The sequence below is a fragment of the Cervus canadensis genome, chromosome 33 (genome assembly GCF_019320065.1).
Source record: "Cervus canadensis isolate Bull #8, Minnesota chromosome 33, ASM1932006v1, whole genome shotgun sequence".
Taxonomy (NCBI): domain Eukaryota; kingdom Metazoa; phylum Chordata; class Mammalia; order Artiodactyla; family Cervidae; genus Cervus; species Cervus canadensis.
In genome coordinates this window covers 25714049-25728773 of record NC_057418.1, presented here as the reverse complement: position 1 = coordinate 25728773, position 14725 = coordinate 25714049, and the positions used below count along the sequence as shown (strand labels likewise).

The 14725-nt window shown below is 39.9% G+C and overlaps 1 protein-coding gene across 1 annotated transcript in view; it reads right to left on the bottom strand.

Annotated features, from left to right (window-relative positions):
• Positions 1–1050: 1050 nt before the first annotated feature.
• The window catches only part of OPRM1 (opioid receptor mu 1), a 51187-nt gene continuing 37512 nt past the window's right edge, over positions 1051–14725 (bottom strand). Inside the window, exon 4 of the mRNA XM_043456877.1 lies at positions 1051–1929. Within this exon, the coding sequence (XP_043312812.1) occupies positions 1891–1929 (39 nt within the window). The 3' untranslated portion in view covers positions 1051–1890. The remainder of the gene's footprint in view (positions 1930–14725) is intronic.

Below are 14725 nucleotides of genomic sequence, written 5' to 3'. Positions count from 1 at the left end.
TATAAAAAGCCACTAATGTACTGTTTACTTTAGAATGTCTTAACTAAGAGCTGGTCATTAGACAGAAACAATGAATACTGAGAAACAGTCATGAGCAGAAAGTAGTGCTATGACATCCCTTGAGAAAACCCCTGTTATTATGGCCCATTAACAACAAGAACTTTCCACCCCAATACACCAACATTTCATTCTCCCTTATTGGGGGTGTTTCATTTGAATTATCACTTTTACTTGTGGAAGCTCTAGTAGTGTGTATATGTGTATAATGTACATACAACAAATGCATTTATTCACCACTCTAAAATTTTTAAGGCCCCAATTTTAGTTATTTTGATCTGAAAATCTAAAAAATAAAAAAAATAATGCATATCCATACTGGGACATTATATTTGAGAAATGGAGATGATTAGAGGCAAATAGAAGACTTCATAGAAGGAAACACTAAAACACTCATCTTGTATCTTTTTTTTTTTCTCATCCAACAGATTCATGGGCCATATCCACATATGGCCACATAACTAGAGCCAATAGGATCTGAAACAGTAAATTCATTTAGTCCGATCTGTGACAGCTGTCTTTCTTAAACATTGCCCTTGGATAGCTGGTGTGTATTTGTGCCTTGTTAGAGTGAAGAATGAAGACAAATTGTAAGGTTGAGACTATTGGCAGACCATGGATTCAGGAATATTCTTACAAGGGAAGCTGGCACCCCGTTTTCTGCTGTGTCTTCACAGAGAATTATGATGTATTTGATTCATTTAATCAATGCAGACAACAGTTCAAAGTGGAGAGCTTTTTGGCATAGACCATCTAACTCGATTGTCTGTATAGATCAAATAAAATGGGTGGGCTGCCAAACCTCTAACTGTATTTCATGCCAAAGAAAACCTGTCAAAGAGAAGAATTGTCTTAGAGAAACTACTTAGAAGACTGACATTTTACAAAGGAAATCTTGACATTTAGCAAAGATCAAAAAGACCAGCATATTGGTGATGACATTATAGAAACATAATCTTCAGGAAAATATTCCTGGGTCATCGTTAATATATCATGTCCAAGGAACTACACGGAAGTGAAAAGTAGATCACCCATTTTTCTCCACGGTCCTTTGAGTCTTTCAAGTTTGAGATTAAGCTTACTGGATCCGTATTTTCTTAAAGAGTTTAAACTGTTCTGAAAACCAACAAAAAACTGCTGTCATTTTATCGTGTTGATTCAAAAGGTGTAAGTATTCTGAGAAGAGTTAAAAAAAAAGAGAGAGGAAGTATGATGTAAAGAGAGCATTTAGTAAGAAGAAATTATGAGAAATAAAGAGTCCATTTTAGGGCTTGACTTCCTGTGGGGATAAAGTGATGAAATGAAGGTGGAAACTATATTTTAACTCTGAAGATAATTTTGAGGTTAACACCAGAGGATAAAAATGGGACAATTAATTTTCTTACAGACATGGAAAGTCTTGGATGTTCACATAAGGTGCTTTGATCAGAGGTAGCATTTAAATTACATTACTATGATGAATTTAACAAGTGATGGTTTTCCTTTGATGAGGCTGTAAATATTTGCTTGAAAATATTGAAAAGAACGTCTTCCATGATGACGTTAATGCACATACCACAGCAGGGTTCGGTCCTGTGGGGCATCTTCCTCGCGATTATGTACACAGAAACTCAGGGTGGTTCAGTTCTTTCCTCCCTAATGCCTGATTTAGCTTGGATGTCCCTCTCATGGGCAGAGTGGAGGGGCCAGGGAGGAAAGAGTTTTGATGACTTAGGGCAGGAACAGGCACTTTCCCAGGAAACCAGAGCTTTCCACGTGTTCTCGCAGTGACCTGCTTCCACATAGATGGTGGCGTCTAAGCTCAAGTGAGGGTCTGAATGGTATGAGACCCAGTTAGGGTAACGGAGCGGTTTCTGCTTCCAGATTTTCTAGCTGAAAGAAGAGAAAGTGCAAAGACAGTGAATATTTCAGGTTGAGTTGCAGTATACAGTTATTGGACATCTTCTGTGTCAGAAAATACATTGAGAATCTTCATGTATACTTCCATCTGCAACTCTCAGAGTTTTTCCTAAATATCAGGGCATTATTTAATCTCTTGGGTCTTTAATACACTGATGAATAAGAATTATACACTAGTCATAAAGGAGATATGATATGATGGCTTCATGAAAAAAAATAGTTTAACCCAAATTCTGTTTCCCTCTGTCCTTGAGCCTCTTCCCTCCTTATCTTCAAATTATTCATGATTTGATCAAAATTTCAAAAGAAAAGCCACACCTCTCTTTCTAGTACCTTTTATGTTCTTTCTTTCTAGATGAAGAACTTTTATTTTTCACCGAACTCACTAAATCAGTGGATTTTTTTCCCCCTGAAGCCACTGATTTGCAGTTCAGAGATATTCTTCCCCCTACTACCCCCACCATAAACCTAGCATATCCACTGAACGCTAAACCAGACATTTGTTCACACACAAAAATGTGGCTTGATATTTTCTAGTAAGGGAGGAGGATCACAGACATGAAGCGAGTTTTACGATGAACAAATAAGTGTTGCTGTCATACTGGTTACTTTCATCGAGAAAAAAAGGAGTTGTTTGTATAGTAAGTGGAAAGAGATGAGATTTTTTTTTTTCCTTTAACTTTATTTTGGTAACTTCCACACTTCAGGAAAAGTACAAGAATTAGACTGGTATTAATACAAAGAACACTTGTGCGCCTTTTACCCAGATTCACCTACTGTTACCATTGTACCCCATTTGCTTTACCACTTGCTTCCTCTTCTTTTTTTTTGCTCCTTCAACAGACACACAGACATACAGACACACACATACACAGATGGACACACTTTGTCTCATTGAACCATTTGATGCTATAATTTGATCCCTAAATATTTCATGATGCATCTCCTAGGAGTAAGGAAAAGAGAGCTCACCCTGGGATCGCTGTGGGAGAGGCAGAGTCTGCATGACCCCTGGATGCTCCTGTTCATGCTTGCTGATGGTAGGACTAACTGATCTCTGACCTGGAACCATTTCTGCAGTGGTAGCATAGGTGATTAAGTAGGTCGAGGTGACCACAGCGTTGATCACTGTGTGACTGCTTGCTCCTAAGAGGCTGCTTTGTTGCTTGTTACCAAAGGGACTGAGATGTTAGATCTGGTTCCCCAACTGTGACCCAGTCCACTGTGTGTGCAGCCACCATCTGGCCCCATCACGTCACCCTTCGCAACAGCTAAAGTTTCTACTGTTCATTGTGCTGTGACCACCCAAGTATTTTTATCTACTTTTGGCACCTATGGACCTGTGGCGAGACAAGCTGCTTACTTGCTCTGTCATCTTCTCCTTTGGGGTCTTGTTACTTCTTGTCCTCTTCTAAGAGGCTGAGGTTCTTCCCCAACTGGTACAACAAGCAGTTTGTCAAGATGGATGATGAGTTTTTGAAGGAGAAAAGACAAGGGCTCATGGAAGAGATCTGAGGATGTGAAGAAACTCCTCGGGAGCTGGTGACAAATGTTCTGGCCCACGTGGTGCAGAGAGAGGGTGTCAACGCTCCACCCCGTCCTCTGTTATTGTTCCTGTTTAGTCACTGCGTCATGTCTGACTCTTTTGTGACCCCGCGGACTGTAGCCCCCAGGCTCTTCTGTCCATGGGATTTCCCAGGCAAGAATACTGGAGTGGGTTGCTATTCCTTTCTCCAGAGGGGTTTCCTGATGCAGGAATTGAACTTGAGTGTCCTGTATGGGCAGGAGGGTTCTGTACCACTGAAGCACCAGAGCCACCCTGCCCCGTCTGTTCATAAACAGGAGTTGAGTGGATGGATGGAGGCTGAGCGGTGAGGGGTGAACTCTAACCAGATGCCCAGGTGGTGCCATGGCTGCCGTTTGGCCTCCTGCAGACTAGGGGACTAGGAGAGCACTCTGAGCCCCTCTAGGGAGGAAAGTACAGCTACATGCAGGCTTAAGTCACAAGTAGAAACATCTAGAGGACAGTAAGTCCCTATATTGAGCATCAACCTATAGACCCTTAATGAGAGGGAAAGGAAGCAAGACCAGGAGCATTTTGATCAACAGACAGAGCAACTTGTAGACCCGTGGATGACAAAGGAGTGAGGAAAGTCATGCTCTTAGACAGTGACTGAAGCACCTAGGCTGTCAAAATCTTGAATGGACTATGACTCAAAAGTAGATTCTGGAGGCAGTAAAGAAAATATTCCTTGCACTATGACTCTCTATTATCATAAATGTAGCCCAGCACTTAATTGCACTGCCCAGCTATTGGAGATGATATGTGCCTTATCCATGCAAGCATTTTGTTGTCTGCAAGTTAATCAGATAACCTGTCAAATCTGGCAGAAGACCTAAGCAGCAGGTGACACTCTGGGGCTTTTCTGAACAGATTTCTGTAAGACGAGGCAGCCTCCGTGAGGACGGTCCCTTGGAACCTTCCTGGGACCATCATTATCCACTTCAGCTGGGGAAGGAATAGCTCAGGCTTTGGAGCTACTGGGAGGGGAAAATGATTAATTCTCTCTCTTTGTCTCTAAATTCCAGCCTGCAGCCTGGCAAAGTAATCACATGGTCCGCTGGACAGGGAGCAGCTCTGATAGCTAAATTGACCTCCTGCAGGGTTTATCACCCCAGTCTATGTGCTGTGAGATCAGAGGAACTCGTGTGGGTTTGGCTGGTCTTGAGTTACTTTATGATGCCTAATGTTATTAAAGGCAGCTCTTAAATGTGATAATCTTGTACATGTACAAACACACACAGATAGATGCAGCCATAGAGTCATAACCAGCTGACCTGCTTAGTTGCTAAGATATCTCTCTTGAAAACTTGCAACTCCCTGACATTTTCGAAGACCAGGCTTCTTTCCTGACTGTAATCATAGTGCTGTTATAAATTCAGTAAATTTAACCTTTGACATAGATACAATATTTTAATATTCCATCAGCTTTCCATTTTTTTAAAGAACTCCTTAAACTGTTATGTTTTCCAGAAAGTCAACCAGCAAATCCCCTTGAGCTATTTTTTAGCCTACTTTGAAAAATAAAGTTTCCAAAAGCTTTTAGGTTCAAACTGAAGCTTATTTGAGGCACTTTTAATCTCTAGTGATACAAAGATTGGTACATGCTTCCTATCCCTGGAAGGAATTTAAGAGACTGCCTTTTCCCATTTTATTAATCTCTGGGAGGAAATAGAGGTCTTGAGAGGTGAAGTGACAGGCCCAAGAATATTGGTGGGGGAAATCCTGTTTAATATTTTTATTTTTACTCTTTGTAGCCCTCTCTTCCACTTTTATTTTCTCTTTCCCAGCCTTGATGTCACCCAAAGTTGCAGTTGAAGCCAGTTCCAGACTTGGGGTATTTCTTAAGCTGATCAATGTTTCAGTCAGTCATAGATTTCAAAATCCCATTCATTACAGAATCCATAAAAACAGAGCCACCCACCCACAAGAAAACTTTGCGAGTGAATGACTCATCGGCAAAGGTTTCCATTTATGTAAGCAGTAGAGAACTCACCCCCTCTTCCATGTTTCATTGCTAGAATCAGACACTTTGGAATGTAGAGTGTAACAAGGGGTCATGCTTTAGTAAGGGGGAATTCAAGGAGAGGTGGAATAATCTGATATATCAAAGGATGCTGTTTAACTGCTAAGTCAAATCCGACTCTTTGTGACCCCTTGGACTGTAACCCGACAGGTTCCTCTGTCCATGGGCTTTCCCAGGCAAGAGTAGTGGAATGCACTACCATTTCCTTCTCCAGGGGATCTTCCTGACCCAGGATCAAACCCATATCTCTTGCATTGGCAGGCTGATTCTTTACCACTGAGCCACTAATCTGGACTCAAATATGCCATTTGCTTCTTTCTGCTTTTAATATGAATTTTTGTTCAATATAATAAATTCTTTTGCAAAAGGAAGCTTTGGTGATTACCTCTTTTGTTGATCACTAGGAGTAGCTAGTCTCAAGAGCCTGAATGGGGGTAATTAATCAAGACCAGAAATGAGCTAGCTGATTCACTGGCTAGCAAAAAAAAGGTAGGAAAGTCCTGTTTGGGAGGAGGTCCCCTAGGCAGCCAGTAGCACGAAGATGCCAGACCCACACAGCTGGCTCGAGAACCCAGGTTTTTTGGTTTCTGATTTTGTATTGTTTCACAAGAAAGATTGTAATTATTTAAACTTTGGTATGGTTTTCACAGTTAAATATAGATCAGTCTTAAAAGAAACCTGTTTTCTAGTGGGACCTTGCTGCATAGTGCAGAGAGCTCTGCTGATTCTCTGTGAAGACCTAGATGGGTGGGGTGGGATGGGGGTGGGAGGGAGGTCCAAGGAGGGGATATATGCATAGCCTTAGCTGATTCTGTTTATTGGTCAGCAGGAGCTAATAGAACATTGTAAAGCAATTATACTCCAATAAAAAAGAAACACATTTTCCTCAAAGATGTTTCATTCAAAACAAAAGAATGTGTCAGTTATAAGGCTTCTTACTAGCAAGGTGTAGTTTAAAGCACTGAAAACATATCCCAAAGCAATGTAGATTTCTTCCCACTTTAGGATGGTAACCAGAAAGCAGCAAACTTCAAAATGAAACAAAACAAAAGTGAAGACCCAAACAAAAGACAATCTCTTCTATTTTCAGAGGTATAAAGTTTCATTATCTTGTTTGTATTTAGACCGAATGTTTTGAATGAGAGAGAGAATAAGAGATCGATAATCAATTTTAGAATCCTGGTTAATGCCTAGAATTATGAGACCTTGTCATTCATTCTAGTAAAACAAATTTGAAACAGATTTGTGCCTAACTGGAACTAATGATCTATGGTGGGCTTTTTGAAGTGCTTAGGGAAACCATTCTGTGATTTGTTAAAGAGAAAAACAAGAATTATATATTAATACATATATGTGGAATCTAGAATCATGGTGCAGATGAACCTATTTGCTGGGCAGCAATAGGGATGCAGACATAGAAAACAGACATATGAACACAGGGAGGAAAGGGGAGGTTGGGACGAATTGGGAGTTTAGGACTGAGATATATACACGACTGTGATTAAAATAGATAGCTACACGCTAGCAAAGTTATGCTTAAAATTCACCAAGTCAGGCTTCAACAGTACATGAACCATGAATTTCCAGATGTTCAAACTGGTTTTAGAAAAGGCAGAGGAACCAGAAATCAAATTGTCAACATCTGCTGGATCATTGAAAAAAGCAAGAGAGTTCCAGAAAAACACCTACTTCTGCTTTACTGACTATGCCAAAGCCTTTGACTGTGTGGATCACAACAGACTCTGGAAAATTCTGAAAGAGATAAGAATACCAGACCACCTGACCTGGCTCTTGAGAAATCTGTAATCAGGTCAGGAAGCAACAGTTAGAATTGGACATGGAACAACAGACTAGTTCCAAATAGGAAAAGGAGTACGTCAAGGCTGTATATTGTCACCCTGCTTATTCAACTTATATGCAGAGTACATCATGAGAAACGCTGGGATGGATGAAGCATAAGCTGGAATCAAGATAGCTGGGAGAAATATCAATAACCTCAGATATGCAGATGACACCACCGTTATGGCAGAAAGCGAAGACCTAAAAAGCCTCTTGATGAAAGTGAAAGAGGAGAGTGAAAAAGTTGGCTTAAAAGGTCAACACTCAGAAAACTAAGATCATGGCATCTGGTCCCATCACTTCATAGCAAATAGATGGGAAACAATGGAAACAGTGACAGACTTTACTTTTTTGGGCTCCAAAATCACTGCAGGTGGTGACTACAGTCATGAAATTAAGAGATGTTTGCTCCTTGAAAGAAGAGTTATGACCAACCTAGACAGCATTTTAAAAAACAGAGACATTACTTTGCCAACAAAGGTCCGTCTAGTCAAAGCTATGGTTTTTCCAGTAGTCATGTACGAATGTGAGAGTTGGACTATAAGGAAAGCTGAGTGCTGAAGAATTGATGCTTTTGAACTGTGGTGTTGGAGAAGATTCTTGAGAATCCCTTGGACTGCAAGGAGATCCAACCAGTCCATTCTAAAGGAAATCGGTCCTGAATATTCATTGGAAGGACTGATGTTGAAGCTGAAACTCCAATCCTTTGGACACCTGATTCGATGAACTGACTCATTGGAAGAGACCGTGATGCTGGGAAAGATTGAAGGCAGGAGGAGAAGGGGATGACAGAGGATGAGATGATTTGATGGCATCACTGACTCGATGGACATGAGTTTGAGTGAACTCCGGGGGTTGGTGATGGACAGGGAGGCCTGATGTGCTGCAGTCTATGGGGTTGCAGAGTTGGACACGACTGAATGACTGAACTGAATTGAACTGAACTGAACTGAGTGGGAATCTGCGGTGTAGCACAGGGCGTTCAGCTCGGTAATCTGTGACAACATAGATGGGTGGGATGAGGAGTGGGTGGGAGGGAGGTCCAAGGGGGAAGGGGTCTGGGTATATAGATAACTGATTCATTTTGTTGTACAGCAGAACTTAACACAGCATTGTAATGCAAATATATCTGTGTTAGTCTCTCTGTCGTGTCCAACTCTTTGCGACTCCACAGACTGCAGCCCACCAGGCTTCTCTGTCCATGGGATTCTCCAGGCAAGAATACTGGAGTGGGTTGCCATTCCCTTCTCCAGAGGACCTTCCTGACCCAGGGGTTGAACCCTGGTCTCCTGCATTGCAGGCTGATTCTTTACTCTTTGAGCTACAGGGAAGTCCCAGAATTTAAGTACCCCATGGCCTATACAGTCCATCGGATTCTCCAGGCCAGAATACTGGAGTGGGTAGCCTATTCCTTCTCCAGCAGATCTTCCAGACCCAGGAATTGAACTGGGGTCTCCAGCTGAGCTACCAGGAAAGCTCAATTAAGAAAAAAAACCAAAAAACTGAGACTGTATTCAGATAAGTTTGAAAAGTTTAGCTTAAAAACAAGATGTGAGTACATATACAGAACTAAATGCAACACACACACCTATACATAAACACACAATAGGGCTTTTCAGAGCCTTTAAAATGCTAATCCACAGTATCAGTCCCCATGACATGTATAAGATATGCAACATTTCTGAATATTCGCCTAAAACCTATTTTTTCATAGACCACATATTAGCATTTCACTGTAATAGTGTTCTGTAAGAACTCAGTGGAACTTGTAAAAACTGAAAAGCTTATGAAAGAGTCATTGTTCTGATTCCCTAAATATCAAATCTTAACACTTGAATTTTTGTAGCATCCCGTTTTATGTATGCAAAATGTGATGTCTGGATTTTTAAGACTGCCAGTGGCAAGGGAATCCTTGTGTCTCTAGGCTTAGAAAATTAGAGATTCCCATTCAGTTCAGTTCAGCCATTCAGTTGTGTCCGACTCTTTGCAACCCCATGCACTGCAGCACGCCAGGCCTCCCTGTCCATCACCAACTCCCGAAGTTTACTCAAACTCATGTCCATTGAGTCAGTGATGCCATCCCACCATCTCATCCCCTGTCGTTCCCTTCTCCTCCTGCCTTCAATCTTCCCCGGCATCAGGGTCTTTTCAAATGAGATCCCCGTTACTGAATTTCTAATTCTCTATGCTAGTCATTAAACATCATTTGACTGCTTACATTTACACACAGATACAAAAATACACTATGAGTACATCTAAACAAACCTATATAAAGGTCCTATGGCATTCAAACTGTCAGTATATAAATGCTATAATCTAGTTCTCAAAGCCACCACTGAGTGAAGGGGAAAACAGACTGGGAGGCGAGTAGGGTATATTAATTAAGAGGTTTATAATATCAAATTCAACTGGATTCATTCCTCAGTCACTACTTTTTACCTATGATCTTGGGCGTGTTAATTCCTTAAACATTGATTTCCTCAACTGTAGAAATAACCCACACCTTATAAGATTAAATAAGATACACTGATACAAAGTGGTTATTTCTAACAGTCTTATTTTAGATAAGCCTGAATTTATCCAAATGCAAATATTGTAATTCTGTTTCCTTCTTTTCTTTTTTTAGCCATTTTAAACTGAAGTATAGTTAATTTACAATTTTGTGTTAGTTTCAAGTATACAGCAAAGTGTTTCAGTTATATATGCACACACACATATTTCTTTTCCAGATTCTTTTCCATTATAGCTTATTACAGGATATTGATTATGGTTCCCCGTGCTGTACAATAGATCTTGCTATTTATCTACTTTATGTATAGTGGTCGGTATGTGTTACTCCCAAACTTCTAATTTGTCTCCTGCCTCCTGCTATCCCCTTTGATAACCATACATTTGTTTTCTCTGTCTGTGAGTCTGTTCCAGATTTGTAAATACATTCCCTTGTGGCTCAGCTGGTAAAGAGTCTGCCTGCAATGCAGGAAACCTGGGTTCGATCCCTGGGTTGGGAAGATCCCCTGGAGAAGGGAAAAGCTACCCACCCAGTATTCTGGCCTGGAGAATTCCATGGACTGTATAGTCCACGGGGTCGCAAAGAGCTGGACACGACTGAGTGACTTTCACTTTCATTTGTATCATTTTTATGTAAGTGGTACATATGCTATTTGCCTTTCTCTTACTGACTTATTTCACTTAGTGTGGTCATTCATGTTGTTGCAAATGGTATTAATTTAATTCTTTTTTTGGTGGCTGGTGATATTCCACTGTATATATATACCACATCCTTATCCATTCATTTCTTAATGTACATTTAGATTACTTCCATGCTTTATGTTACTATAAATAGTGCTGCAATAAACACTGGAGTGCATGTATATCTTGAATTAGAGTTTTGTCTGGATATGTGCCCAGGAGTGGGATTGCAGGATCATATGACAACTCTACTCTTAGTTTTTTAAAGGAACCTCATACTGTTCTCCATAGTGGCTGCACCAGTTCACATTCTCACCAACAGTGTAGGAGGAGGGTTCCTTTTTTTCCATGCCTTCCCCAGCATTTATTGCTTGCAGACTTTGATGATCATTCTGATTTATGTGAAATAATACGTCATTGTAATTTTACTCTGCAGTTTTCTAATAATTAGTGATGTTGAGCATCTTTCCATGTGCCTGTTGGCCATCTGTATATCTTCTTTGGAGAAATCTCTTTTCAGGTCAGTTATTACTAGTAGCCAAATATTTTGTGGGAATAAATACATTTCCAAGTAAGCAATATTTTCTTTTCCCAGACTGTAGTCAATTTACAGAAACATAAGTGTTTTTTTCTGCTACTTATGAAAGGGGGAATTCATTTTAAACATAGACATACTTTAGTTCTACACACGCATAGAGGCACACCTATATCATGCACACGTATGCTCTCTCTCTCTCACACACACACACTCATAACTGGAACAGTTTTCCTTTTAAGTCAAAGAATGGCAAGTATAGCCACTTTGACCCCATTCAAAAAATATGCATTGTAGTCAAGCATGGTAATTTTGCAAGCTATTCTCATTTTGGGGCTTTTGTCATGGAATTGAAATACTTTTCCATCTTAAATTGGCTCTCCACAGATGTCTTGTAAAAAAAATTGAGAGCTGACTTTTGAGAATGATGTAGTTGATCTGACAAATTAGGCTTCTGCTTTTAGTTTAGCTAGGGATAATACAGTTTTACAGTTAATACAAATGCAAAGTAGGTAGTTTCTTGACCTGCTACTTTGATTAAGATGTCAAGAAACTGCTTTAAAAATAGTAACCCAAGGGTTTAGGAATGGGCTTGCCATATCGATGAGGAGTTAACAGGAGGTGACATAACGTTAGCTTTATCATTGGTGTGTTACTTTCTCCTCTAAGACTCACTGATTGATATATTAGAAAGTTAAGGCTTTGTCAAAGGATACCTATATTATTTTGTTAAGCACAAAGTTCATTTGGTGAAAAACATTGCGTCAATCATCTTGACTGAACGGTTTACTCAAGTTAGACACACCAGTAACTGTGATAGTGTTTGGATGAAGTCATATTTTAATTCAGAGTTTTCAGTATAGTGTTTTATTCAACATTCAGATTTTTGGACCCTACCCTGACTCAGTGAACCAGGCTTTCTTCGAGTTCTCCGAAAGTTATTCTGGAGCTCATAGTAAAGTTTGAAATCTTCTGCCTGAGGCCATTCCCTAATATTTGAGTGCACAATGGTGTTTTGTGGGATAACAGAGGAAAGCTTTGGATTCGTATTAGAATTCTATCTAAAAAGAAATGATACAAACAGACTTATTTACAGAACAGGAAAACACTCTCAGAGAATGAACTTATAGCTGCTGAGGGGAAGGATGAAAGGAAGGGATAGTTAGGGAGCTTGGGATAGACATGTACACACTGCTATATTTAAAATGGATAACCAACAAGGACCTTCTGTAAAACACAGGGAACTCTGGTCAGGGTTGTGCAGCAGGCTGGATGGGAGGGGAGTTTGGGGGATAATGGATAAATGTATATGTATGGCTGAGTCCCTTTGCTGTCCGCCTGAAACTCTCACAAGATTGATAATACTCCAATACAAAATAAAAGTTTAGAAAATATTAGAATTCTACATGTCTGAGTTGTACCTCTTACTGATGGTTTGGTATTGTATAATTATTAACCTCCTTGAACATTTATTTTTTTCATGTTTACCCATTAGGGTTATTATTAGAAGGTGATATGATAAAAGCACTTTTTAATCTGCATGCTTTCATATGAGTAAGATACCATTATTATTAATATTATAGTTATAGTTAATACAAACTCTGAATATTAATAATAATCCAGTAGATATAATAGAATTCTCTTTTACAATATAGTGTTATGCATTAAAAATCAATCTCTTGTCAAAACAAAAATGCATTTGAGAATGTGATTAGAGTGGAAACCACACAAGAAGGCAGGTCAGTAGTGGCTGACATCTCAGGTCTTAGCTGGACCTGGACAGATTTGAGCAAATGATGGAAGTATTTTGAAGTCAAGTAGAATCCAATGAGAATAATAACAGGGTGATACATATACAAAGAAGTTAAACTGCACTGACAGCAAATGGAAAATGAATACCTTTACCTAAGTCTACCTAACAAAGATTTAGTAAACATAAAGACTGTAACAAGTTGAACATAAATCACACATTATGCTGGAGTAGTAGGTTGGACCTTGGAATGCACAAAAAAATATGAGCCTTCCCCCCGCCCTTCCCACAATGAGCCAGGGCATGACCTCTTTAGGGCACTGAGTCTGGTTCTTGATTTCCTCATCACTAGCATTTATTTAAAATTAGAAGATAAGCATAAATGTAAGAAAATTCTCGAAAGGTGTAATTAGATTAGAAGACTAAAGGCTGGAGAGAAAAAAATGAAGAATCCCTCCTGTGAATATTTTTCTCTTATTGAAGGGTAAGTATGAAATAAGTCAGGATGTCACACGATCCTTTAGCTTGTCAATCAGTTCCAAGAAAAGGATGATTCTGGACCCTTCCATATCTCCTGAAATAGCAAGAGCCTTCCAAGATCTTTCATGTATTCAGATACTGGAGGTACAAGGAAGAGTGAGGCAGATGTGGTTTGTCTTCTCAGGAAGTTGTGACTTGCCTGTCCCAGGCAGCATGTGCTACTGTAGATGGTGATCAAATGTGGCCACAATGACTTCTGTCCCTACATCCGCATCCCTTTGCAATGTGACTGCAGCTCTGAACATCAACAGGTGGAGTCTGTTTTCCCACCCTTTGAATCTAGAACCTGTGATCACCATGGGAACATGCCTGGGCTAACATGAATGACAGAAGATGCGGATCCATGAGGAGCTAGCCATTCTCTCTATGGCCACTAGATCAGCTGGCTGACAGCCCAGCTGACTGGGGAGAACTGTCTATCTTAGCCCAGCCCATATCACTGATCAATAGAATTGTAAACTAAATAAATGGCTTCTTTCAGCCAATAAATTTTGGGATGATTTGCTATGCAGCCAGAACTGACCAAGTTGCCCTTACCTATCTATATGACTCAAAGTTTACTCTGGGCACAAAACTTTCTTATAAGGTTTATTGAATTACCTTAATAACTTCCACCTCTCCACTTGACTTTGTGTTGCATGGACATGGTCTCAGTATACAGTTGTCAGAATACAGACACCCTGGGAAGGTTTGATATTGGATCTCTGATCTGCAGAATATGAAGTTGACTAATGTGCTTGAAATGTGACATAGATAGAAGAACACATTTCTTGGAGAAAATATAGACAGAGTCAGGACATAAATATCTACAATGGTATAGATTTAAAACAAGCAGTTAAAATGTTAATATGAATCCAGTTAGCTTTGTCTCATAACATGATGGCTCATGAGTTAAAAGAAAAAAGAAAGAACAAAACCTGCCTGTCAGATACTGCATTTGTTAACTAATTAGCTATGTCCTATGTATTCTATGTGCTCAGTTGCTCAGTTGTGGCCAATTCTTCATGGCCTCATGGACTGTAGCCTGACAGGCTCCTCTGTCCATGGGATTTTCCAGGCAAGAATACTGGAGCGGATTGCCATTTCCTCCTCTAGGGGATCTTCTCGGCCAAGGGATCGAACCCATGTCTCCTGTGTCTCCTTCATTGGCAGGCAGATTCTGTACCACTAACCCCACATAGACACAGCCATAAAGTCTCTAATTTTTTCCTCAAATAATTTTACCATTTTGATATATTATTAAAGGGATCATCAAAGGCTCATATATTGTTCTAGATGTATGTGGGCAGCTGCCTTGATTCTAATGATGACACATCAGTGGAGATTAGT